Source organism: Halichoeres trimaculatus, unplaced genomic scaffold, assembly GCF_033239565.1.
Source record: "Halichoeres trimaculatus isolate MK-OKI-2021-1 unplaced genomic scaffold, fHalTri1.1 fHalTri1_scaffold_11, whole genome shotgun sequence".
In the NCBI taxonomy this organism is placed as follows: Eukaryota; Metazoa; Chordata; class Actinopteri; order Labriformes; family Labridae; genus Halichoeres; species Halichoeres trimaculatus.
The window spans coordinates 4,538,715-4,566,691 of NW_027437189.1; the positions used below are offsets into that span (position 1 = coordinate 4,538,715).

The 27,977-nt window shown below is 40.4% G+C and overlaps 1 protein-coding gene across 1 annotated transcript; it reads left to right on the plus strand.

The window, feature by feature from the left end:
* The first annotated feature begins 1,609 nt into the window (after window positions 1-1,609).
* Window positions 1,610-27,715, plus strand: gdap1l1 (ganglioside induced differentiation associated protein 1-like 1). The gene is made up of 6 exons (XM_074682350.1): window positions 1,610-2,086; window positions 12,310-12,502; window positions 20,628-20,801; window positions 23,377-23,471; window positions 25,784-25,898; window positions 25,976-27,715. Exons 1-6 carry the CDS (start codon window positions 1,907-1,909, stop codon window positions 26,317-26,319), a joined length of 1,101 nt encoding a protein of 366 aa, XP_074538451.1. The 5' UTR covers window positions 1,610-1,906; the 3' UTR covers window positions 26,320-27,715.
* Window positions 27,716-27,977: the final 262 nt, after the last annotated feature.

Sequence of the window (27,977 nt, forward strand, 5' to 3'; positions counted from 1 at the left end):
AATGCTAACTCAAAAATTTAAAATCTTAAGTGCTTTGAGGAAACTATTATCACTCATACAGCTTCGGATAAAGAACACAAAACTTAAGTTTTATCCAACTGTTTGATAAAGCTACACATTTCAGGCATGTTTGTGACAAACCAGAGGGCTTTTTATTAGCATTTTGATATATTAGTGCTGGATAAGCTTAGCCTGGGAAAAAAGCTAATCAACACTAATTTTACTACATCTGTAAGTGAAATATCAGAGAAATTATAATTCTTGGCATGGCTCCAGTCCTGACAGCCCTGTATGTTTTGAATTTCGATCAGCAGATGGTTTTAAAGGTCAAAGGTCGCATCAAGATGATAAAATTTCCCAAAGAATAATATTTCAGAATTAAATTTAGCTATTCAGGCTGTGATTTATCGAGTTGCTGTCATTTTTGCGTGGAAAACACCTTCTTTTAAAATGCCATTAATTAGATCAATTAATTACAAATCCTATGATTAATTATATATTTTTTTTATTTATTTTTTGTTTTTGTATAAGATAAACTTCTATGGAAATTGTTTTGCCAGCGTATAATTTTAATGAAAGTTAAAAAAATATCAAAACCGTAAACTGTTTATAACAAATACTTAATTTAAAACAAATGCAGAAAAAGAGCCTTAAATTAAAAGATGAAGAAATGAAGAAATGAGAGTAGTTGGGTGAAACTTTAGCACATAATCACCCAAAAATAAATAAATAAATAAATTAGTAAATAAGTAAATAAACTATTTTACATGATATGAACTACTTCCCATGATAAACTAAATAGAATACAGGATTATGCACATAAAATAATATTTATGTATATAATAAATGTATTTTTTTTATGATAAATAAAAGTTAAGTGAAAAAAATGTCAAAAAAAAAACGCACCAGAGGAGAGTAGGCTACCAATCAAAAATCGGAAATGATTGAGGAAATGAAATTTTACTGCTAACATAAATCTTAACGGTATTTTAAGAGTACACGTTGACGTCATCACGCACTGACGTCAAACAACTCAATCATTATGTCCTCTTCTGTAACGGATACCTTAATCTTTCCAATCTGTCGATGCTATTTTTTAGTAAAGAAATGAAAGCTATTTTAGTTCAATAAAAAAAATTAAAGAAAAAGTTTTTTTTTTTTTTTTTTTTTTTTTTTTAAATTTCGATGCTTAGTTTGGTTTGGTTTAGAGGAAAAACCGTCCAAAGGGAAACACAAGGAGGGGTCTATGGTCGACCTTACAGACTTTAATTAAATATAAACGGCAAAATATATTTTGTTAAATTAAGTGAATCCTACTTTAGAAGTTTCCTGTTACTAAACGTAGGTCTCAAAAAGTACATCGTGTTTTTTTTGGAAAATCTTCTGTGGAGTAAAATGGAGCAGAACCAAACGGAAGTTGTCACAGATTTAAACTCGTGTTTCTTTGGGTTATTACTAAGTTTTATTGCAGCTGCATGAACATATACATATGTATGATTAGTATGATTGATTTCTGCCTCCAGCCCGTTCATTTCAAAGCCTCCGTGTCCTTACAGGGAGCAGGTTGACCTTCCACTGAAGCGGCTCTGCACCGCGCATGTTTGCGTGTGGCTCGTGGCGTGATGTAACACGGCTCCACGCGGCTCCAACAGCGAGTGTTTGAGGCTGAATGAGGAGTTAATGTGAATTTAGGAGGCAGAGGAGGGTTTATTTGGCTGGTTTTGTTCGGCAGGTTTCAGCACCGGAGCTGTCCGTCCGGATGAAGCGATGCTGCTGAGCTGCTGAAAGCCTCCCTCCCTCCCTCCCTCCTCTTTCTCTCCTCCTCTCCCTCCTCTTTCTCTCTCTCTCTCCTCTTCTCTCCCTCCTCGCTCCTCTCCTCTCCTCCACACGCACAAAACGCTCTGTCATGGCGTCTTCCAACCATGTTACCCCCACCAACTGTAGCTGGTGGCCCATCTCAGCCATGGATGAAGACGGAAAAATCACAGACGGGGAGGAGTGCGAGGAACCGACGACGGAGCCCAAACCCTTCAACAAAGACAGGCTGGTTTTGTACCACTGGACGCAGTCTTTCACCTCCCAAAAGGTAAGGGGGGAGGAAAAAACACACAGGCTGAAAATGGAGGTGGCTCCACGTCCCTCTGCATGATGTGGGGCTGGAGCGTGGAGCTGCTGTGTTTGTTTATGATCACAGCATGTTGGTTGTTGTTGTTGTGCATGTTTACTCGTGCACAGAGCTCCGGAATATGAATATGATCCTGCAGCTGGGCAGATCTGCTGTGTGAGGCGTTCAGGAGCGCTGCAGCATGGCTCTCCTTTCCTCGATATGTGTTCAATATTCTGCTGCCTGCATAAATCCACCTGCGTGTGTTTTCAGCTTCACCTTTAATCTGCTCGTGCCTGATGGATGTGGTTTCCACCTTTACGTGCTCTGGAACATGACATCCTAAATAATTGATTGAAACGATGAGCAAAACAAACCAAAGGCCATCTCCCCCCTCTCTGCAGCTCATCCCGACCATATGTTGGCATTTTATGGCTTCTTGAAGTCTGCCTTTGATTACCTTGGCAAGCGTTCACCTGTGCCTCTCCTGCTCAGTGCGCATGTGCTGTAAAAATGTTGACTTTGAACTCTGAGCTATTTAAAACAAGCAGCATAAAGCTAAAAGACAGCTCTGCAGGCTAATGTGTGATCTAAAGGGCTTCACTAATGCTTGGTTTATTAAAGAGGGGGGCTACGGAAGCCCAAAACAGCCAAACCTAATGTGAGGTTTTTCAATTCTTGAGTCAAATCCAGTTAAAGGCGTATTAATTTAAGCTAAGCTAAGTTAAAAACAATCCAAACAGCATCCTTTGGTGTCGAAAAATGAAGACATAACAGTAAAGCAGAAACGAAACTGCAGTTCCTCGAGTGTCCACTTGAGGCTTGCTGTAACTGCCCAAGAGTCCCATTAGGTTCCATATAAAATGTCTGTTTTTAAAGCATGTTTACAGCCTTGTTGACAGACATTTTAGAGGAGAAATCCAACATTTACAAACAAGTCCCTCTATGTTTATGATGACATTACGTCAAATATGAAGATATAAACTCGTGTCAGTAAATCGGAAACCCCTTAAACCAAAGACGAGCACACAGACAGGTAACAGGCTTAGCGTCCCGATCGGGTCTCTATGACAACACCACACCAGCTGACAAAGTTTTGCAGTGAGAAGAAAGATCTGTGTTTTTCTCTGCTGAAAACGGATTTCTGTGATTAATTATGTAGTGATCGTGGACACCGGAGCGTAACTGTCAGACAGAAAAAGGACAGAAGAGCAGAAGAAAGATAAACAGGAGAGTGATAGAGCACGAGCTAAAGGCTAAAAGGGCTAAACTATTTGTGCTAATGTTGATTCCAACCTACATGAAAACTTGAGAGTCTATCAATAAAATGAAGAGTAAGGTTACGTTAGCTCTGATTGGTAGATGACTAGCAGGACATAGCTAACCAGGATTAACAAACGTTACACATTACGGACATGTCTTAGAGCACCAGGCTGCCAGCTGCGCTAAATATAAACGGCTACTAAACTACTTACAAACTGACAGTGTTTACTTGTTGTTACGTTAGCCTACAGATAGGTCCGAGCACCAGGCTGCCGATAGCACTACATAAAGCCGGCTACTAAAACGTTTGCTTGATGTCACGCTACGTAACTGTACTAATAAATACCTTACCCTGTTGCGTTGTATCTGGTAAAAAGTTGACTTGAACAAAGAAAATTTGTTCCTGGTTAAAAGTCACGTCTTTACGACAGTGTGTGGAGACTCCGGGCCAGAAGGGGGCGAGCTAGTCCACTTAGAACAGATCCTCCTCATAGCATCTTTAACTGGTGACTCCAAGTGAAAAACCACTGACATGTTCAGCTGAAGGTCTCCAGTTAGCACTGTCACTCCTGACTCCAAAACACCAGGTGCTCTGGCTTCATTGTGAATTCAGAGTTTTAAAAAAGCTAACTGGTCTGATTTAACGGAGCCAAACGCTGCTTCTGTTGCCGAAACTGTTGATTGAAACAGCACTTGTTCGTAGTTTTAAATATGTGATACAGATATTTCTTACGATGTTTCTGGGCGTTGGTGGAACACCAGAGGCAGTTTGAAGACTCCGGGCTCTGGGGTGTTTTTGATTGATATGTGTCGAAGCGTGTCACTGACTACACTGATGAATCCAGCCCCCTGACTTGTCAGCGGACTCGTGTTCCCCTGACAGGAGCTGGTGATTGATGGTGTTTGTTAACAGCATAAATATTGAAGGGAATAATGAGATTAGACTATTTAAAAAGAACTCTCTGCCCGGATGTCATGGATGGATTAAAAAACAGGACATGTCTAGAGGTTATCTTCTGACTGAGTCGGTAGTTATACTCTGTTATTCTTTTGTCTCTTTGAAGCCCATAGACCAGATTAGCTGATAATTGTGCTGCAGGTGGGAGGGCATATCTGCAAAGTGTCTGCAAACAGTGAGCAAAGTAAATGCTGTAAAAAAAAAATTCAGGGTCTAAAGCCCTTTGCACACCAGTCGTGTGTTTTTCGCGCTAATATTTTAACATTTTTCGCTGAAATTGTGACTTTTATTTTTTCAGACCAAGGTAGATTTTTCCAAAGTTTTGCTTGTGACGAGTTCACATCTGACCAATCAAAACGCTTGTTGTTGACAAGTACCAAAATATTCAACATTGATTGTGTTTGTGTCCTAGCACCTGGTTCTTTATGACAAAAGACAAAAACTACAAAGACGACGATTACAAAAACAACGCCTGGAGGAGAACAGCTGTGGAGATTGAATATGACACCTCCAAATTTTTCACAATTTTGTGCTGTTTATTCACATCCCTGTTGGTGTGCAAAGGCTTTTAGTCTCTCAAAATTAGCTAAATCAGGGGTGGCCAACCAATCAGAGACCAAAAGCCACAGAAATTACCGTGGTACAACAAAAGCTGCGTTTCCACCAAGCAGTCCGGCTGGTTCAGTGCGGTTTGGCACGGTTTGGTACAGTTAAGCCTGATCCTGTTTGCGTTTCCACAGCAAACTGTGCCCTCTCATGGTAGGCGGCGTGTAAGCCAGATGCCGAAAGCCGCAGCTATTAAACAATAGCGTGACGCCGTAGCAGCGTGACACAGTTTACCCCGCTAATAAATCCAACGAAGAAGAAAAACACAACACAGTAAACAAAGAGCAACGATGGAAGACATGCAGCATTTCGTCCTCTCTGTGATTGGCATGTAGCTCTTTGATACAAAGAACAATCAAGTTTTGTTTCAGAGAAGTCTGTGTGCCGCCAGGAGAAATGCAGCCGCTGTTGCACAGGAAGTGAGGATTCTTTTGACCAATCAACGGTCTGCAGTGTGTTGCTCCACCTTCCAAGACTGGCACCCCTACGGAAGGTTGCCAAAAAGTAGAACGGTTCGCCTGGGTTATTTGGGGTTCTGTCCCGGGATTAGTCAGGGAAAAGCCGTAAAATGTAGGGATGCACGATATTATCGGCACAATATCGGTATCGGCTGATAAAAGCTTAAAAACATGTTTATCGGTATCGGCAGATTTGAAAATTTCTGCCGATAATGTGCTATTCAGTTAGGATTATTATTATTTTCCATCTGAAAAATAAGCTCCTTAAATAAAATGTAGCACTTCATTTATTTGCACTGCAGAGCTCTGTGTCTGTCACCAGGTTGTTACAGTAGCTCTAAAATAATCAAATGCTACTTGGTTATGTTTAAAAATGCATTGTACATTTAAAGTTCATGTGATCTAAAGAAATTATTTTTCTGTATTTCAATACTGAAAGTCTTGAGTTTGAAAAAATAATACATTTCTTATTTATGGTAGAATCAAATGTTTTTTGTCTTGTTTTATGTGTTTCTTAAACAAATAAGACCGTCACAATTAGAGTAACATATAAATTCTAGTACAGGATAGACTTAGCTTTCTTTACAGTGAAAAAAACAAACAAACTTGTGATTATCGGTATCGGTATCGGCCAAAAGGGGTTTCGATATATCGGCATATCGGATATCGGCAAAAATCCAATATCGTGCATCCCTAATAAAATGTGTGCCGTGCTGAGATGAATGGAACTGAACCCCTTGGTGGAAACAGAGCTATACTAATCTTACCCCAGAGTGGAGCTAAAAACACTGCAGTCTGTTGATTGGTCCAAAGAAGTGTCACTTCCTGTGCGACAGTGGTAATAAAGAAACAAAGGTTGATTGTTCTTTGTAACAAAGAGCTACATGCCAATCACAAAGAAGACAAATCGCTGGATGTCTTCCATCGTTGGCATTTTTTTACTGTGTCGTGCTGCTATGCTATCAAAATATTTCGTAGATGAGAGGGCTATCAGCATCTGTCTTACACCCCGCCTACCAAGAAGGACATGGTTGGCTGTGGAAATGCAAAAAAGATCAGGTTTTACTCATCCAACCTGTACCAAACTGTACTGATCTGTACCAGACCGCATGGTAGAAAAAGGGCTAAATAGTTGCCAGAGACTATCAAAAAGTATCACTGCTTGAAATGCCCACTCTTATTCATACCTGCCAACACTCCTGAATTGAATGGGAGTCTTTTACTTTTTAACCCACTCACCCACTGAATGTTTTTTTTTCTTCTTGACTTTGTTTTTGTTTAAGAAAAGGATAAAACATGACACTTTTCATGCAGGCACATGAATGTCACTTCAGCCTCAGGCTCAAAGCGACTCGGTCCAATACTCACTTCATTTTGATGCAGACATCTTCATGATAGTTGGCCTGACTTCCATCAGACTGTGTGTGAAATAAACTTTCTGTTTCATAGATTAAGTGAGCAGTGGTAAAACAGGAAGTAGGGAAGCGTAAACTCTTATTGGAGCACATTGAAAAGGGGGCGGGACTTAAGAGGGCTAATCTGCAGATGAATCAGTTATAAGAGTTATCATCAGCTCTGCTCTGTATCATATTCCACATTACAGGATTACTCCTCTCATGAGAAGCAGCGAAACACATCCTCCATCCCTGCTCACTTCCCAGCATGCACTGCTCCAGCTCTGTGAATGGAGGGCTGCTGTTTTAGTGTATTCCTCTCCTCTTAAGTCAGACAACCTTGAGTCGCTGCTCAGTTTGAAGTTCTCTTATAAACGGCCTCGTTGTTGGCACGCAGCCACTTCAGTCTGAGCCGCTGATTGTGCCGGTTGTCACTCAGCACAGAGGGTGAACACCGGGCTCACTGTCACCATTATCACTTCAATCCTGGAGCCGCAGCATCTGAAGTGGCTCCTCCATCATGTGCGCGTCTGCTGTCGAGGAAGCGACGATACCCGGCTCGTAAATTTGGAACAATGTGCAGAGTTTGGGTGAAGCTGCAGCTGTGAAACGCACAACAATCCCATTAAACGTTCTCTGTATCGCTTCTTTTTGTTATGCAAGCTGATGTTTGGACGGATGGAGTCGCTTTCATGAGATTAAGAGGCCGAGAACGCGGCTGTACACTCTGGATGCTTTTGTGACTCAACACAAAGCGAACGCTCGCTTTCACGACTGGTCACGATGAACACGAAGCACCTTGACAGACGCGGTTATATTTAGTCGATCTTGTGTAACTTGAAAACTTTTGTCTGAGGAGAATGAACTGTAAACACTTCAGAAATGAGACAAAGAGGAAGACGGCGTCATCAGTGGGATTATTTACCCGTCTGGGAACGCTGCAGCACGTTCACGGGAAGCTGATCCATCAAATCTCTCCTGCACTGAGTTTATAAAACTCCACGACCGACTGAAGTGGGTCACACGGTGTATTCATATAACTCAAGAGCAGCGTGAGCGCAGGAGATAAAAGGAGATAGAGACGTATGGAGCTGGATGCTTTGGACTAACAGCAGGTTGAGAGGCCGGCTCTTCAGATCAATACAGAACTGGCAACTTGAGGGGCCTGCAGGTCGCAGATTTACACCTTCAGTGCAGGACTCTGCTGTTACGTCATGTTAGCAGGTGAATCATCGATGATCCAAAGATGAGCTTCATGGGAGAGTTTTTGGAGGGTTTCGAGGGAGACGTGCAGTAAAAGTCGGTGCCAGATTTTGAGTGTGCTTCACTGAAGGCTTGCACTTAAATGGGACATATCACGCTGATCCCTGATTTGATACGTACATATAATATAATAAATTTGAAAACAAGATCTTTCACCTCCTGAATTTTCAAAAAATGAGATATTGTATTTTTTCTGATATCCTAGAATGAGATTTGATGCCTCTGAAAATAGGTCATTGCCAGATGGCCGCGAGATTTCGACCGTCGTGACGACACGAGGATCCTCTCTTTTTATTGGAGTAATCTGATAAAGCAGCTCCTCCTCTGTGATGTCAGTTAGTCACACAACCACCACCGAGGGATACACCCACCAAGAGCCGACTGACTGAGTGCTGGATGCAGGGACTCTGCTCTGCTGAGCAGCTCGGCTTTACATGGTGAATTAGCAGTTAAAACACTGTAGTTTTAGTAGACGTTGTAATACTTGTGAGACTGTGATATTTGCGTTCTTGTTCTGACATGCACTGTGAACCTGGACCACAATAATGCTGCGGTAATAACATAGTGAGAAACTGACGGTAGAGGCGATCTTTAGACGACACTTTCAGCATGATGGATAAAAGAGACAGAGAAAAGTGAAGGAGCAGGATGGAGACCTGTTATAGAAATAGTTTATTGGTGAAGTCTGCCTATATTTCCACGTATAAACTCTACATGTTACAGTACCGCTTTGACTCACCACACTGAAGCATCCAGAGATGATATGTGTCCAGGTGGATTTTCTTCCTCCTGAGCTGCAGAACCGTCCGGGTCTGACTCGGGGTCCAATACAAAAGGACGTATCCTACACTCTGCCATTTTATTAGTGCTATCAATGCCTTACGGTGACGTTTTGGCAACCAGCAAACTCGCTCGGTCTGCTCCATTCAATATGGCGATTTTGTAAATACTACCATGCTGCAAAAACCGCCCCCTGGCTCTACCCCCTCCGCCCCTCTGATAGAACTGACCAATCAGAGCACAAAGGGCTGTGACGTTGCGAGGTTACTGGAGGTCATTCTGGAAACGGAGCGTTTCAACAAGATCTTCAGAATGGCCTAAACTGAGGATATTGAGAACGCTATTGTGGGGCAATGAAGGAACTAAATGACTTGTACTGAGGGCAGAAATGCTTTACAGGCATCCTAGTCTGGTATAGTGAAAAGGAGAAACAAGCATGATATGTCCACTTCAAACAGGTGAGCTACAAGCACACCCTCCCGATGAAAACCACGACCCTAATGAGGGTCAAACAATCAGAAAAAGTGCACAGACTTAGACTGTGTGTTGTGTTTTATAACCTTTTTTTGGGGGGAGAATCCAGAGTTTTGGGAGCACACAGGAAGTGAAATGCAGCAATGTCCAGTCCACGCTCTAACCGCTCAGGGCACTGGCGGCCATCTGCCGTGTGCTTCAACCACACGTCTGTCAGGTCTATTATGAGTTTTTTAATGAGAGATGTGAATCTGAAAGCCTTCAGGCCCGCGTCCGTTAAAGTTATGCTGCTGTTTTTGTGCTGGTGCTGCTGGTTTTCAGTCAAAACTAAAGCAGTTGAGATCAAGCAGTGGAGGTTCAGCTGTAGACCTACACTCTCAGTCAACTCTCTTGTAGGCTCCGCTCTGAGGCCCTGTTTACTGAGAAAGAAATCTTAAAGAAAATGCTGTAGTAAGCATGCCAGACCTGTAGGTGGTGCTATAACTGTCTTGTCCAGAAGTATCTTTTGGTAGATCTCCACTGAAGTAGAGTTGGGCCGATCATCTGGTGTATTGATGAATACTCAGAGCAGAAGTGGAGCAACAGATGCTCATTTTGTTGAAGACAGTCACAGATTCAGCAGATTGAGCTGCACAAGCTCAACATGGTAGTCCACGACGATCATAGCCGAGCGTGATGTCAGCGTTTCCACCAGCTTACTGTTTACACAGCAACAGTGTGGGCAGTGTTTCAGAAAAAATTCCACTCTGGAGGCAGTTTTCAAAAATTTAAGTTTTAGGTCAGCTAAAACGCTGTTTCCATATAAACACAAGGCCAAAACACAACAAAACTTTTGCGTTTCACCCTGAAATTGTTTTTGTGTAAAGAGACCCTAAGACCCCCTCCACTGTCAGAAGGAAGTGGCAAAAGGATGTGAAGTTAAACAAACAAACAAAAAAACCTCAAACAGCATTTTATTGAGCCAACAACGAGAAAATTGGTCAATGGATCAGGATATCTCTGGAAATGGCTAAATAAAAATAATTAAAAAATCACACGTCACCTGACGTCTATTAATTGTTTTGTTATATGTTATTGACTGAAGTAGGCCATCTAGTGTCTTGAAGCCGTAATAGCAATAATTTGAGCCATAGCCTGCATGAAGAGTTTATTTTATTTTCCAGTTGGAAAAAATTAGTCTGTTAGTATTTTGACATTTACAGTTTTGAGTATTGAGACTAGCAATGATATGTTTCTGCAATAAAAGTTTAAATTCTGGTTTTAAAACCTAAGTTATAACAATACATGCTAACCGCTAGCATATTAATACAATTTGTCAGATACGTTAGCATCAAGTTAGCACTATTTTTTTTTTTTGCATATTTCTTTTGGTATATTAGGAGATGTGTAACATGTTCAATGTATTGAACAGGAATGTGGTGTGAGATTGTAATGTACATTTCTTTGTGTTCTTCAGTAAAATTTTAAGCTGAAAATCCTGAATCAAAGTTTTCTTGGGGAAACTGTTATCGTCTTCTAAGCTAAAAAACTTGGAATCAAGTTGACTAATGTCATCAGAATGCAGGCAAATTGGAACTACCCAACGTTACTCTGATGGAAACTTTTATTTTGAAATTTTTACTTCATATCCTGATGTCACTTCCTTTTGACGGTGGAGGAGTTGGCAGAGAGTGGAGGTCTGCAGCTGGCCTGTCTAGGTGTTTTTTAGGGGCGGTAGAAAGAAATCCATGTCTCGAAGTATTGGGATTTGTTAATGATTTTGAATCATGAATTTTTGTTAAGAAATCCTTCCTTTATTTTATTCTTTTTATAATTATATTTCATTTGCTTTTCTTTATGAAGTTATAACAAAAGAACATGTTATACAACAACTTTGGCGTAACAAAAGTCCATGTAGCCTCCTCGTAAACAGTCTGTTCTCCGCAGACTTTCTTCTGGGTTTTGAAGTCAAACCACTTTTTCCATTTTCTTTGACAGATAGATTGTTGAAGTCTTTAATTGTGAGCAAAGATCTCCATGTCATGTAGTTTTACACACTTTCTTGTTACAGCTTTCTGATTTAAAGTGTCTCATTATGAGTTTCAGCCTCCAACTCTTGACTGATCTTGTCTGAGCGTCATGGATCAAGGTGTCCACGCACACTTTCCTGGTTGCAGATTTTGAACTTTCATTAAGAAGAGAAAACATCGAATTTCAGCTCCTTTAACTGCGGACTGAACTGTGTCCAATAAATGTCGACGCACTTTGTTCATCTCTAAAAGTGAAAATCTGTAACTATAAATTCCTTGAAAGTGAACGTTTGTAAAAACACGAGTGGTATCGGCTCTAACAGACTTTTATTGTTCAGTCTGAGTCTTTATTTGTGCTGCTCCAGCAGCTGAACCACTTGGCATCATTACTGAGGAGTGACTAATATTATTATGTAACATCCAGCAGTGAGTGTGTTTAGTGGGCATCACCGAGGGAGACCTCAGCTGTGTGAGACTGAGGCTGAACTATCCCACAGATTAATACAGAAATCTGTGATGTGACGCTTCTAAACTTCTCTGTCTTCATCCTGCTCCCAGAGTTTGTTCCTGTCGTCCTCTGCTGTGAATCATTTGTTTTCATGACGCTGTCCCGCTCGTGTTGAGCCAAACTCTCATTTTGCTGCCCCTCTTTAAGCAGCTAAATGTAGCTCTTTATGGTGCAGGTGTCATCTCCTTTCATTAATCTTGTCTCCGCTAATAGCTCTCTGTGGACCTTGGCTTATCCTTCATCCTGCTTGCTGTGCAGCCGAACTGTCCTGGAGGGTTTTTGGTCAAACTTTAGCACGCTTAAAAGCCCCTCATTTGTCTGATCCCTGATCCTGGAGTTCATCCGGTTCATGTTAAACTTTTAATTTCTATTAAAAGGAAAAGGTTTGGTGCTGCCTGCTTCTGATTTTTAAGAAGAAAACGCAGTAAATTAAAGCTCCTCACGTCTCATCTTTCTCTCATAGTTTCATGCTGCGTGTTTCTCTGATTGCAGGTACGTCTTGTCATAAACGAGAAGGGTCTGGTCTGCGAGGAGCGGGATGTGAGCTTGCCGCTGCAGGAGCACAAGGAGCCCTGGTTCATGAGGCTGAACCTGGGGGAGGAGGTGCCCGTCTTTCTGCACGGGGACACCATCATCAGTGACTACAACCAGATTATAGACTATCTGGAGAAAAACTTTGTGGGAGGTAAGATCCAACTCATACATTTCATTATGACGTGGTTTTACAAACAGTACTTTGACCTAAGGTGGAGGCCGTGACCATAGTCTGTTTATAGAGTGGACAGCGTGGCTCCGCCATTTACCATTGTACGGTTTTGAAGCCAAAATGCCCCCGTCACAGGCGCCGCCATTGTGCAGCTAGAGCCTGTGCAGAACAGACTCTCAGGGACTCTGAGAGAATCTGAGTCGAGCCAGGCGACAAAATATTGAGAGTGTCCAATACCACTTTTTTTTAGACTGATACCAGCATGAGTACTCACCTATGTCAATAGCACTACTACTTTTGAGACATAAAATTTTAATCAACAGTGACCAATCATTTCGAACAATGACATCACAGTTATTCTGCTGTTAAGTCCAAAATAAAACACAAACAACTCTATGAGTTTACGATTTGTGTTTAACGAATTAAAAAAGTGCAAAATAAAACTAACAACTGTCAGTTTTAGTTTTTTTTTTTTTTTTTAAATAAAGTGAAGTTTTGAATAAAACTGTTGACTTTTTTTGGTTCGTTTTTGCTATTTGACGGGGACCTGACGCACATTTGCCGTTGTTGTCAAACTGCAGGGATGTAGTGCCAACTAGTGGCAAGGAGGACTAACTCGACAAAAGATTATCCACCTTTAATAACAGCTGTTGGTATAGGCAGCCTTCATGAGTACTGATTAGAGGTAGACCGATATATCGGCCGGCCGATAAATCGGGCCGATATCTGGACATTTGTCTCTATCGGCCATCGGCTGTATTTTCTTTTAAAAAGCAGATTTTTGATCCATTGTATAAAATGACGCAATTTTTGATCAGGCACAAAAAAGATGAGCACCTCAAACTTGTGGAACCACTTGGATACATTACATACTTTTGTTCAAATTATATTAATAAGTTTAAATTTCTTTTTTTGACATTTTAAGAAGAGTGTGAATGTTTACTACTGCTTGTTACATTGTGTGTTTACTCAGACAAAATATGTCATTGTTTTGAAAGCTGAATAAATGTTCAGAGGACTGGACACCACTTGTTGTAATAGATTTCTTTTAGTTGCTCAGAAATTGCTAAATATATATTTATTTAACAATCGGCCTGAATATCAAATTGGAAAAATCGGCTATGCATATCGGCATCGGCTGCCCAAATTTGGAAAGCATCGGCATCGGCATCGGCCCCCAAAAAACCCATATCGGTCGACCTCTAGTACTGATAGATAAGGCAGATATCGTCCAGATACACAATACCTGTACTCACACTAATCTTTGTTTGGTTCTCGTTTCCGACAAATTTTACTAATCCAGCAAAAACTACATCAGAACAGCAGCTGTCAATCATCGCTAAATGTGACATAAAACCTTGTTTTTAATGTTGTATAACTAATGAACAAGAAACTTTTCAGAAAAAAGAGGAACTTAAACACAACACAGCCTAATAATATCTTCATATCACCACAGCATAGGGATGTGAGAAACATTTCTACAAAGTGTATTAATTTTTTAAAGTTTGACCACAGCCCATCTGGAATGACTGGGTAGACTGAGTGTTTGACCTATACTGCAGCCAGCCACCAGGGGGAGCAGTTTTTGTAGCAACCATGGAGCCCCAGACATGACATGGTAAAAAGAAAATAATAATTTGTGCATACGATATACTACTTAATTCCCACAAAATATATATATATAACGTGCGTACCATGGAGGACCACCGTGTTGTGCTTATGCTGCTGAATCTGCCGACTTCATTTCAACGAAATCTGCTGTTGTACCACTTCTGCACTTCTCCTGTTTTGTTTACAAGCAGTTGGAGAAACTTCTTCTGGTCTGTGGAGGGTGTGTCTCTACAGCTTCATCGCAAACTACAGGCCTGGCATCCATACTACAGCATTTTCAGTGCCTCAATGTTACTGTGTAAACAGACTTTTTCCTCTGCTTTTTTTTAGTTTCAGGTCAAACAATTTTTCTGCTGACAGGTTAATTCAGGATTTTTGGCCTTTTCTTTGATCAATTTTGTCCATTTTTGGAGTCGCCCGTTGGTTTATTCCCACAGAAGTAAGGAAAATCGGACCACCTCAGAATCTGGCTGAGCTAAAACCTGACTGACACATATTAAGATGATATTTGGATCCAACATTGGTCTGTGATCAGACTGCATTTTTCCAGTTTGGAAAACAAAGACTATTGGAAGCAGTTGGAGGCCATCTGTCGTTCTGGTGGAGTGTGTTTCAGTGTGTTTCAGCGTGTGTCAGTGTGTGTCAGCGTGTGCTGTGAAGCTGCGTTAGCCGTCGCACTAATGTCTTTGCAGCAATGTCACCGAGATGAACTCCTATGATTAGATCAGTTGAAATTGGAACGATCTCTGGGGGGAAATTTGCGGCACTCGAGGATGAGACACAGATACAAACGAGACGGCGAGGGACTCCATTATTAAACACGCAATCGCCATTAACGGCAAGTGTAACAAAGTAAAGATTTGTCAATATGTGGACAGAGCGCTGTGAGGAGATGACTCAGATGAACAGCCAAGAGTAAGAGCACGCTGAGATGAAACACTTAATCCTGTTACCCGTGTTGTGATACAGTATCCGTGGGCGGCGTCTTATAGACTCGTCAGCTGAAACACGATGTTATGTAACGTACAGAGAGCCTCCGACCAGCGATGGCCTGAGGGAGACTCTGGTCTGAGCTTCGGTCTCTGGAGCAGTGACGCCTGAAATCTTTGCAGAGGATCTGGTTGGCTGCCTGCTGGATAATAAGAGGACCATAACTGACCCGGTGTTTGATGTCTTGTTCTCATTCAGAGCCATTAATTTAAGCTGTTTTATGCGCCGTCTGCAGGTTAATGCGTTCATTTCTGAGGGAACAAGTTCTGCATGAATCTGCAGTTATGCACCCATTCATTACCCTGGAGAGCAGAGCGTCCAGAGGGCCGGCAGCTCAACTGACATATTTATCAACCCGGAGAGTAACGGATGAACGCTTGATTTAACTGTTTCTGTCCCGTCAAACATCATCACACACCAATGAAATCAAACCTCACCTGTCCCTCAGGTGTCTCTTGATACCAGATGATCAGTGGTCAGTTTTCTGCTGCGTTACGTGCTGCATTAACATCAGCAAACTCTGCTCCCGACTGAGGAACATGTTCTCCACTAGGGGGCGATGTGAACGACATATATCAGGATGTTTTTATGGCAGGATCAGGATCTGGATTTTAATTTTTAAGACTATTTTCAGCCCAAATATTTCATCTCTTGCATTCTGAACCATTTTTTCTCATAACTTTAGCCTCATCTCGTAACTTTTTTCTTCTTTTTTGCCAACTTTGCATTTGGAGCCTGTCTACTTACTTTTTATTCTCTCATGTGTTGGCTACTGACACCAAACTAGTTGTGTTTGCAGTGGTGTATCTACTATTTTGTTCCTGTGTTTGACTATGTAACCATAGTCTCATTGTTTATAAAAGAAAATACTTTATTTATCTCCAAGGGGGAATTCAGGAGTGACAGCAGCAATCAAGAAAACAAAAGTGAGAAAGTGTATAGAAAGTGCAAAAAGCTCCATAAGAAAACAGATGCTGACAGCTTGTCCATCATTGTCCAGTCAGCCAGCCTCCACCTCCACAGGGTCCAGGACTGAGCTTCTTCAGCAGTCTGTTCAGTCTCAGTCTCTGTCTGAATAGCATGATGCTACTCTGCCTTCTGGTATTCCCTCTGTTGCTGGGTTAGCACAGCTAGCTCATCCATCTTATTGGAGATAGATCTTACGTTCCCAATAACAATGGATGGAAGGACAGGTCCATGTCGTCACTTCTTAGCTCACACCTGAGAACCAGCACGTCATCCTCACCTCCTTCTCCTCACCTTTTGGGGAAACATCTGGCCTTGCACCAATTAGCATTGACATGCTACAGGCCGCTAACAGCTGATTTCACATGTAAACAATGCAGCCATGGTTACAAGTAGGATCTCCAGACAAACACAGGAGCAAAAACAGTAAAAATATCACTGAAGACAAAAACAGTTTGGTGTCCACGATCAACAAATGAAGTAGTGATCCACTCCAAATGCAAAAATGACAAAAAAAGAGAAGAAAATTTTCAAGAAATGGACAAAGAAGACAGATCTGCTGCAACAGGCAGTCTCAACCAACAGCTGTTAGTAGCCTGTAGCATGTCAATGCTAGCATGTGCTAGACCCAATGTTTCCTACGAGCTGAGGAGAAAGAGGTGCAGTGGTGCTGCGGTGTGAGCTAAGAAGTGACGACATCGACCTGTCCTTCCATCCATCGTTATAGGGAATGTAAGATCTATCTCCAAAATGATGGATGAGCTAGCCATGCTAACCCAGCAATAGAGGGAATACCAGAAGACAAAGTAGCATCGACATAGCTAATGATGCAATGATGGACCCTGTGGCGGTGAAGGCTGACTGGAAAATGAGGCCAAGCTGTTGTCTTTGATATCCTTTTTTTTCTAGTTAACACTTCTTATATCATTTATATATTCTTGTTTTTTTGCACTATATACTTTATAATACTTTGTTTTGCTGCTGTGACTCTGAATTTCCTTTTGAGGATTAATAAAGTGTATTGTAGTGTATCTTGTGTCCTCTAATGTGATTTTTGAACTCAAAAATGTCAAGACGTCAGCTGTAAGAGTTGTCGAGTTTCTGCAGAATGTAGAAGACCTGGTATATTGTTCCCGAGAGTTTTAAGTCTAAGGGACCCGTTATGGTTTATTTGCTTTGTCTTTAGGTCTGATTAATGTCAAATAATTACTCTTCCCCTTCAAAGCAGAACTCCTCATGCTCGTGCTTTTACCCAGAAGTCAATCTGCTAGATCAAACCTACAGACGTGCTTTTCCTCGGTGTGTAAATCCCGAATGACTGCTGGCAACGTGGGCTGCAGCTGGCCTAGAAAGTGCAGATGTCTCAGAAAACAGACTCCTATACCCTTCCAGAGCAGCATGGTGCCAGCTCAGACTACTTTAGAGCTGCTGGGATGCTGCAGGGGGCTAAACCTGACAGCAAAGACCTCAGCTGGTTGGTCTTATTCTCCATGCATTGTTGTTTAGTAAGACTACTCTCTCTGCAGCAGAACACCTACGGGACATGGTATGTTCAGGGCGGCGTGCTGATCCCAGGACTGATTACTCAGCTTCCTGGAGCTCCGCCAGAAGCAGCTCCACCCTCCACAGGCTCCTCTGAACATCCTCGAACAGACTATCTATGTTTCGTCAGTTTTGCCCCTGCACGCTGCACCGGCTGTGACCCTGCACGGAGATAAAAGCTCACTCTGCTCCGTCTCATGCTTAATACTGAGTCTCAGCGGCAGGTCATGGAGTTGAACACTGTCCTTTGCAGCTGAGCAGCATGCAGAGTGCTAACACAAAGCCAAGGACGGAAAAATGTAACTCTATTAAGAAACTAACTCTGCATAAAACCAAAGTGTGAAAGTGTTTTTATCCCGAGGAGGCAGATAAGAGATCAATACCTCTCTGATAACTGCTTCTGTGGAGCTCAGTCCAGCAGCTTGAGCTTACATTAGCTTTACTTTAGCTTTACATTAAGGCAGGGAACAAGGAAAAGGCCAGCCGACTCAGTTTGTGATGAAGAAAATCTCCAGAACAGCACCTCTGAACCTCACCCTGTCATGAAATCATCTCAAATGTTGGGGTAAGTTTACAGTAGCTGTAATTTTTCAGGAGCTCTGCCCATCACTACATGAAGTCCTCAGGACATGGCATCAGAAACGCTGTAAGAGCCTTGGTGCAAGGTTCTAAAACCAGTAGCTGACCATGAAACAGGAACTGTTGCTAAAATGACAGTTTTTTGTATAGATGTGCAGACATTGTTAAAAAAACCTCTCTTTTAACTCTGGATGTTTTCGTTTGTGCTACTATGTGACACTCAGCCCGTAGGGAACATTGGGCCTAGCACCTGTTAGCATAGACATGCTGCAGGCTGCTAACAGCTGATCTCATATGTGAACAATAAGGTTGGTTACATGATGCTAAAGTCATAGCAATATGAGCTCACTTGAGGTGTATTTAAATAAGTATTTCCTGCTGTACTCTGACCAACTTTGTGTAGAAATAAGGGGTGCACCGATCACAATTTTCTGGCCAATCGCCGATCTTTAGAAAGCCTGACCTGCCCATACCGATTTGGGCCGATATCGATTCTTTTTCTTTTTTAATAACTGACACCATATACCTTGATGATTTGGCGCTATCCAAATAAAGATTGATTGATTGATTTGATTCAATGTTCCAATCTTATTTTATTGAAAATTATTGAACAATACCTGTGAAACAATACAATCTTTATGTTTTAACTTAAACAACCAATAAAGTGTCCTGAGTTTTAGGTCTCAGAGCAAAAAGCAACAAAGGTTGGCTGTCAGACCTTCCTGGAGGTACATGAGATCAGTTTCATATGTAAGGATGGGCCGATCGCTGATCTCTCAAAATTAAGAAAAACGGTACTGACCGATCGGTTCATGTGTAGTAGAAATGTAATTTATGGGCTTGCAGGGAAAAATTTGGGTAAAGTCAGTAAAATATTTTGGCCCATAGTGTCAAACTTTTAGGGAGTGTCACCTAATACGAGAGCATCCCTCTAACGAAACAATTCTGTCTGCGTTCTGGTGCTTTTCCACTGTAGGAACTTTCCCAGAAGCCCTTTAAAGAACTGTCCATTTCAAAAAGCAGGAACCGGGGTCTAAATTCAGTTCTCAAGTATTTAATCCCCTCCTTACACTGCAAAAAACTGAAATCTTATCAAGTGTTTTTTTCTTATTTTTTGTATAATAATACTTGACATGGGCCACATTCACCTGATCAGTCAAAGAGAACGTCTTGCGTCAAGTTAGAAGACAAAAATGAGGTCTGAACTGCTTGTTAAAAGTAAACCAATAACAACAACAATTTTCTTATTGTTAAATAACTTGAAATATTATTGTCTTTAAATAATATTTTGTCTTTGAATAACTTGAAATAATACATTTTTCTGGACTGGTCAGGTGAATGTAGCTCATATAAAGACACTTTTACTGAAAATAAGACAAAAACACTTGATAAGATTTCAGTTGTACTTTCCAAAGTCCTTTAGAGGTTAATGTTTCTAATTGGTTGAGAAGTTACAGTGTTTTTATTTTCCCCTCCCTCCATCCACAATAAGATGACCCCCAGCTGTGATGGTCTTGGTTTAGTACCTCCTAACCAATGGTCTTCTTTGAGCCTGATAGTGTGAATGTGTCTCTGTCAGCTCCTGGTGTTCCAGTTTAAAGAGTGACCCTGTAAACTGGAGACCTTCAGATGAACGTGTCAGTGGATATCCAGTTTATAACAGCTGCTGAAACACAGAAGAAGTCCAGGGGTTTAGTTTCATATAAGTGTCAAAGTCTGCTCATCAGATGATAATCAAAGACATTTCAGAGGGATCCATCTTGCTGAAAGTCTCCAGTTGACAGGGTCGCTCTTTAAACTGCAACACCGGTTGATCTCTGCTGTGGATTTAAAATCTGTCGAGCATTTCAGGTGTATTAAACCCACGTTGTCTCCAGAGCTTGTCTCCTTCCAAGTGTTGATTCAGTGAAACCATAAATGGTTCAGGCTGAATCTACTTGACGCTAACATATTTTTCTTACTGCCCCCTGCTGGTCTGGAAGTGTACTGCAATTACATTTTTTTTTTTCTCCATGTATCACTTGTCTGTTTTGTATGATCATCACAAGACTTCAGGCAACAATGGGCCACAGGAACCATTTAGTTTCTGTGTAAAAAGAATGTGTTACTGTGGACTTAAGCTTCCACCTGGAGATCTTTTCTATTCAGCTGCCTCCGTATTGTTTAAATATCATGCATTGTGAAACACGGAGCAGGAGGTGTTTTCTGTTTCCAGGTAACGTTCGTCCTGTACGAGTCTGTCGGCAGCTGCAGCACAGAGAAATGTGTTATTTGGGGACAGAAAGCGTTAAAACAGTTGCTTAGAAACCTCAGGTTTTCATCATGGATCTACATTTATATTTGATGATGCAGTTTTTGAATCATGGGATATTAAAATCTTTATTCTGCTCTTTTCACGTCGTTGTTTCTCCCACAGATTCGGTGGCTCAGCTGATACCCGATGCAGAATCGCCCCTTCATGAGCGCGTGCAGCAGTACCGCCAGCTCCTCGACGGCCTGCCAATGGACGCTTACACACACGGCTGCATCCTCCATCCAGAGCTCACCACTGACTCCATGATCCCAAAGTATGCCACCGCAGAAATACGGAGTAAGTCTTCATGAAACGACATCATCCTGCCCACACTGTCGACCCGAAACACACAGCAACAAAAAAGCCATCGTCTGTCTGGACTCTCAGTAAAAAACTGAAGCAGTCTGGACTTCAGATTGTAGCAGCTGAGTTCACTGACGCGTGCGTAACACTCAGAGTGAAACAGAGTTCACAGAATCCTCTCAGTTTGTGCATTTCAGTGGCATGATTTACTGCGACAGTGTGCTCGTCTGTTTGTCCCGTGCACGTGTGTCTGCAAAGCTGCGTCAGTTTTTCTGTCAGCAATTTAACTCTATCACAGTGGAAATAATACAGACAGGTTTCAAGCTCTTGAGGTTGAATGAGCTGTAACTCACAGACCGACTGCTCTGCAAAAGCAAAAGAAAACCGCAAACCTCCATCAATCAAACCCATCCATCTTCCTCTCAGTGTTTCCACATCATCAGTCAACAAATTCCTGTTTTATGCTCCACTTCATTTGCATACAGTGTAATTCAACGCTACTCAAACAAAAAATCTCTTAATTCAGCGTTTTGTAATGTCAAGTTCCTTCAACCTAGCAGCAAACATCTTTCTAGTAACGTCCTCAACATCTTATTCAACAGAGTGAGCCGGATCAGGCTGAATCCTTTGGCAGAACTCTAAACATGCAGGGTTTCTATGACCTCATGTTGTCTGTAAAATAAAGAGAAAACTGGGTTGTGATGACAAAGTCTCAAGTCAATAAAAGGTCCAAGTTATGAGACTGGAAGGTGAAATTTTGTGTTGAATAGTAACTTTTACAGTTATGACCACTATATTATTATTTTTGCTTTTTCTATTGTATTTTTAGAATAGATTAGAATAGAAAATACTTTAGTCCCCCAAAGGGAAATTCAGGGGGCGTCACAGCAGCAATCAAGAAAACCAAAGTAAGAAAGTGTATAGAAAGTGCAAAAAGCTCCATAAGAAAATAGATGCTGACAGCTTGTCCATCATTGTCCAGTCAGCCAGCCTCCACCTCCACAGGGTCCAGGACTGAGCTTCTTCAGCAGTCTGTTCAGTCTCTGTCTCCTGGATCCTGTCTGCTCACAGCAGGTGAAGCTCTTCCAATGTGGCGTTGGTGTCTGGTGTTAGCTCTGTTAGCTATGTCTGTGAATAGCATGATGCTACTCTGCCCTCTGGTATTCCCTCTGTTGCTGGGTTAGCACAGCTAGCTCATCCATCTTATTGGAGATAGATCTTATGTTCCCAATAACGATGGATGGAAGGACAGGTCCATGTCGTAACTTCTTTGCTCACACCTGAGAACCAGCACGTCGTCCTCACCTCCTTCTCCTCACCTTGTGGGAAACATCAGGCCTAGCACCAGTTAGCATTGACATGCTACAGGCTGCTAACAACTGATTTTACACGTAAACAATGCAGACATGGTTACATGTAGGATCTCCAGACAAACACAGGAGCAAAAAATAGTAAAAGTATCACTGAAAACAAAAAAACGGTTTGGTGTCCACGACCAACAGATGAACCATACAAAGTAATGATCCTCTCCAAATGCAGAGATGATGAAGAAGAGATGAAAAAATGATACAAGAAACGGACAAAGAAAAGAGAGCTTCTGTAACAGGCAGCCACAACGGGGCGGCGCTTGGCAACACACACACACACACACACACACACACAAAAAGATGAAATCACAGTTTTGGTTTAAGATCTCATGACTTCAATATTTTACACTATAATTCAGACAAGTTTTCATTCAAGGTATTGTTTTGGGCTTTTATGCCTTTGATTGGAGAGGACAGGACAGTGGATAGAGGAGGAAACAAGGATGTGTGGGATGTGACAGGGGGCAAAGGTTGGACTCGAGGCCAGGCTGCCTGCTCACCTGTCATTTGACTTTTTCAAAATTTTATCATCATGACTTGCTATTTTTGAATTTTCTAATCTAATCTTCTAATTCCGGCCTAGTATATCCCATCCAATAGAGATGAAAAGTCTAAAAGAACAAGAAAATAACAGCGACATCTCCTCACATCACTTCCTCTTGCTGGAGTTTACAGCCAGCTCTGCAGAACAGGAGTAAATAATGATTCTACGAGTGAATATTTTCAGTGGTGTATTAACACTCCTTTGTGTATTGACAGCAGCAGGACGTTGTTTGTGGGACTGAGTCAAATAAACCAGGATCTGTGTGCGAATACTAATGAAGGAATCTGTCACTCAGAGCAGCAGTGTGACTCAGTGACAAGTGTTTGGATGACAGTGAAGCTCCATGGCTGAAAAATACTAGATTTTTGGATTCAATGTACGATTATTTTTAAAATGTATATAAGATGTACAATAATACAGTGTGGTGTCCTTTCCTGAGCAACAAATCAAAAAAGTAAATGTAGATTTTACTATTTGCTGAGATACAAAAGACCAGAAAAACGTCTTTCTTTTGATCTGTCATTCTCAAGTTGGTCGCAATGATTTCATACCTCACAGTATATAAAGACACCATGGGTGTGTCCTTTGTTTGTGCTTTGTGTGTGTGTGTGTGTGTGTGTGTGTGTGTGTGTGTGTGTGTGTGTGTGTGTGTGTTCAGGACACCTGGCCAATGCTGCAACAGAGCTGATGAAGTTGGACCACGAGGAGCCTCAGCTGACAGAACCGTACCTGTCCAAGCAGAAGAAACTCATGGTGAGTTTGTGTTTCCAAAGATTAAAAAAAAAAAGAAAAAAAAAAAAAAAAAGGAAAGAAATAAAAAGGAAAGAAAAAAAAGAAAAGAAAAAGAAAAAAAAGAAAAAAGAAAACAATAATGACTTTTCATTCAGATATTACTGTAGGTTGTGTACAGTAGAGAAAACCTAAAAAAATATGTTTTTATGTTGTGATATTTAATGAAAAACCAAGTTATTTTACTAGGATTTGACTGAAATAATACATTATTATTATGTATTAATATGTATTATTATGTATTAATAATACATAAATGCTACTTTTTTGGAAGGGTGAGAAAACTTAAATCCCAATCAACAAATATATTCCCTTAATCTGTAACACAGAGGCTTTTTTATTTAAATCTAAGGGAAAGTACAGGTAATTCTTCAGTGGTTCAGCCTAATAAACAAAATACTCATTTTTTAACTGATGGAAGATTTAACAATAGTAGATGATATTGCTCCACAGTGCAAACAGCGTTTCTTGTTTAAATAATACTTGACAAGAAATATGCAAACTACTGAAAACAGAAAAAATTTACCATATTTGATTCAGAAGAGGACAGTTTTGTAGATTATAGTAAACGTTAGCGCTCCTTATACAGTAAAGTTCTCACTCGACTTCCTGTTTACATGACGGATCTGCCCTTACCAATATGGCGGCTGACGCGCGAACGTACCGTAGCAGTAGCAGAGTTACGTCCAGTGCAGCATCTACGCAGCTAGCAAACATAGCTTCAGAGAAGTAGCTAGTTCTGGTGTTTGTGTGATCTTGCTCCTCCGGAAATTTCTCTTTAGTCCGATTTTTTTCTTCGTGTTTCGTATCGCAATATCTTCATGACTTCCTTGGCTCGCTGGAACTGCCACCATCAATGATTCTCTCATTGGTTAAAAAGCTAACTACGTCGGTTCGTGCCTGAGCACTAACGGCTGGGCAGTAAGAGTTTTGACATTTTCCTAATCCGAGTAAACGGCGGTAATTCTGTACAAAATTGAGTAAAGGTACGGAAAGAACGGATGTTTAATTGTTTAATTAATTAATGTTTAATTAATCGTCAAACAAATTAACAGCTATAAGATGACAGAAGAAGCAGACGTATCTTGCGTCTGTGTGACGTCACTACGCACAGTAAATTTACACGGCGGGTGATTTGTTAATTTATATTTGATTTTTTTTTCGAGAATTATTTCCTTTTTTTATTTAACTTTGTAAACTACCTGTTTATCGATTGGTCGAAAAAAATATGAAAAATAATTATTATATTACAGTAAAATGATTGTATGAAACGCACAACTATTTCAAATATGACCCTTTAAAAAGCATTTCTTAAAAAAAAAAAAAAAAGTACCATACCATACCATACCAACTTTATTTATAGAGCATTTTTAAAAACAACCAGAGCTGTAAACAAAGTGCTGTACAGGTAGATAAAAATTAAAATGATAAAAATAGATACATAAAAACAGACACATAAAAGAAAACATTGTAAAAACAACTAAAAGCAAATAAAAACAAATAAAAGGGAATAAAAGTAAATAAAATAGATTAAGACCAAAGAATAAAAATAAACAAAAAAATGTACAACCAAAGTAATACATTTCATTTAGACAGAAGAAATAAACATATTCAAAGTATCTAGAAAAATGATAGGGATAGAATTTGAGGATAAAAAAGCACAAAACTTAGTAGTTCACTTTTAATAATCCAAAATTAATGCAAGTTTCAAAATTTCCTGCTGCTCTCATATTATCCAGGAGGATTAACTATTATTTTTTACTGTCTCTTATTCTTATACTCCCTACTTGTTTCTGATTGTATTTATTCTGATTGGCTTAGAGGTGAAAGGTTGTTGTGGCACTAAGAAAGATTAACAGAAACTGTCAAAAAGAGTACATAGACGAGAAAAAGAATACATATGTTTATATACACTGAACCCAAATATATCCCACATTTTAAAATAAAGTCTTATAAAAAAGTTAGAAAAATAAATTAATGAGTATAGTACAGAGAAAAGGAAAGAAAAGAAAAGAATGCATTTTATTGAATTGACTACATTGTAAAATGAATAAATTGATTTGAACAACATGGATTTTATTCTGCATTTCAGGATGATTGAATTAATTTACATAAGAATGTGTAAACAATTCTGATTAGTGTCTTTATTTAGGGATTAAATAAGTGAAATGAACTCTGACTTTTAGATTTACTTAAATAAATGCTACACTGCTACACCAGTGTGGTCTCAGACGTGAATGCTTCAATGAATGTTTCTGTCTCTGAAATTTACACAGGCAAAAATCTTGGACCACGATAATGTGAATTACCTGAAGAAAATCCTGGGGGAGTTAGCGATGGTTCTAGATCAAGTGGAGGCTGAACTGGAGAAAAGAAAACTAGAGTATCAAGGTAAGCCTGAAGTTAAATAATCATCAGTCTTTCTGATCTTTCCAATGATGCTTCCATGACATGTTTTCCCTCTGCAGGTCAGAAGTGTGAGTTGTGGCTTTGTGGACCTGAATTTACACTAGCTGATGTCTGCCTCGGAGCCTTGTTGCACAGGCTCAAGTTCTTGGGACTTTCTAAGAAATACTGGGAGGACGGCAGCCGACCCAACCTGCAGTCCTTTTTTCTGCGTGTGCAAAAACGCTACGCTTTCCGCAAGGTCTTGGGCGACATCCACACGACGCTCCTGTCGGCGGTCCTACCCAACGCCTTCCGGATGGTAAAAAAGAAGCCGCCATCCTTCTTCGGGGCGTCTTTTCTCATGGGCTCGCTGGGAGGGATGGGCTACTTTGCCTACTGGTTTTTAAAAAAGAAATACATGTAGTGAATGCTCTCTTGTTGTGTTCAATGTCCGTGTATTTGTGTGATGTTTCAACTTTTCTGTAATGTTTTATGACTGCAGGAAAAACATAATGAATCTATATAGAGAACACTATTACTTACCTGGGTGAACAAAGAATATTAAAACATTCCATAATAAGAAATCCTTGACAGCACATTTTCTGGTAATCAAGGCCTTCATCCACTTTTACTTTCTGGCAACTTGCTGCTCTCGTGCCGGCAAGTTTAACCTTCTTTAACTTTATTTGGAGGCATGCATCAGGTCCACTTGTTCTGAAAACTTAAAGTAGAAACCCAGAAATGTTAAACACAGTAACACCAACAGGGGTTTACTGACCTTCGCATGCCACTGTTCTCGTCATTACTCATCGTACCTGCTCCTCACTCCTCCACCAGCCTGAGGTTTCACCCGTTAAACCGCAGGAACATGTACATGACAAAGACTCTCTGATAAGTGCTGTGCTGCCAGAAACTGCCACTAGAAACTTTGAAAGGATGGAGGCTGACTGAGAGGGGATAGTTTGACACTTCAGGAAATCTCTCATCTTGCTTTTTTTGCAGAGAGCTGCATTTTTAAACGGCTGATACCCTCTTGTTTAACAGCCGGACATCAGAGTCAAATCCTCTGATCCAACTCTCTGCAAGAAATCAGAAACAAAGGGAGAGAAATCCTGAAGCAGCCAAACTATTCCTCTAACTACCTGTACACCCTACACACAGTAAACACACACACACAGTCACACACAGTCACACGTGTGCACCCAGAGTCAGATTATTTAGTGCACCACACACTGGTCCACTGACACTCTCTTTGTTGCTGAGCTGAAGTTCAGGCTGTTTGAAACGTTACACTCAGCTGATCTGACGGTAAAATTGTAAATTCTGCGTCTTTGGCACAATCGTGTTTCTGTAGGTTTAGGATTTAGAGTTCAATGCATGGGGTTCTTTCTTATTGTGTAAGCGTTTCGTGACCAGTGGAGGGTTTTGTGTCGTCCAGAGGCAGAATTTATGATCACTACCAAACACAGATTTCTATGGAAGCCCAAATCTGCCAGTAGAAAATAAAACAAGACCTTAGCCTTTTCAAAAAAACAAACCTCTTTTTTACTCATTAGTATAAAACGTGAGTCATAATTATGAATCAAGAAGATCAGTTATGGTATAAAAATTTAAAGTTGTGAGGTGATACTACCTTCTAATTTTGCCTCATGTTCCTCATAATTTTGACTTCTTACCTCATAACTAGAACTCAGATTTTTTTTTTTATATTTTATCTCATTAGTTTGATTTTTTCTTTCAAAATCACAAATGGCTAACTTGTAAATTAGAATTTTAATCTCATAATATCTCAAAACTTTGACTTTTAATTTAATAAAAAATGACGATTTATCATCGTAATTATTTTTTTCTCATACTTTTGAGATGAAAAGTCAAAGTTATAGATTACCAATTAGCTGTATGAGTTTGAAAAAAAAATGATGATGAATTAATTTCTCATTACTATAAAATTTCTTCTGTACTTTGACTTTTTATCCCATGATTTTGAATTCTTATATCATAGTTTAGAATTTAATGCCATAAGTTTTAAAATCTTATTTTGTTTTGATCCTATTTTTCCTCATAAAAGCTCTCATAAAATAT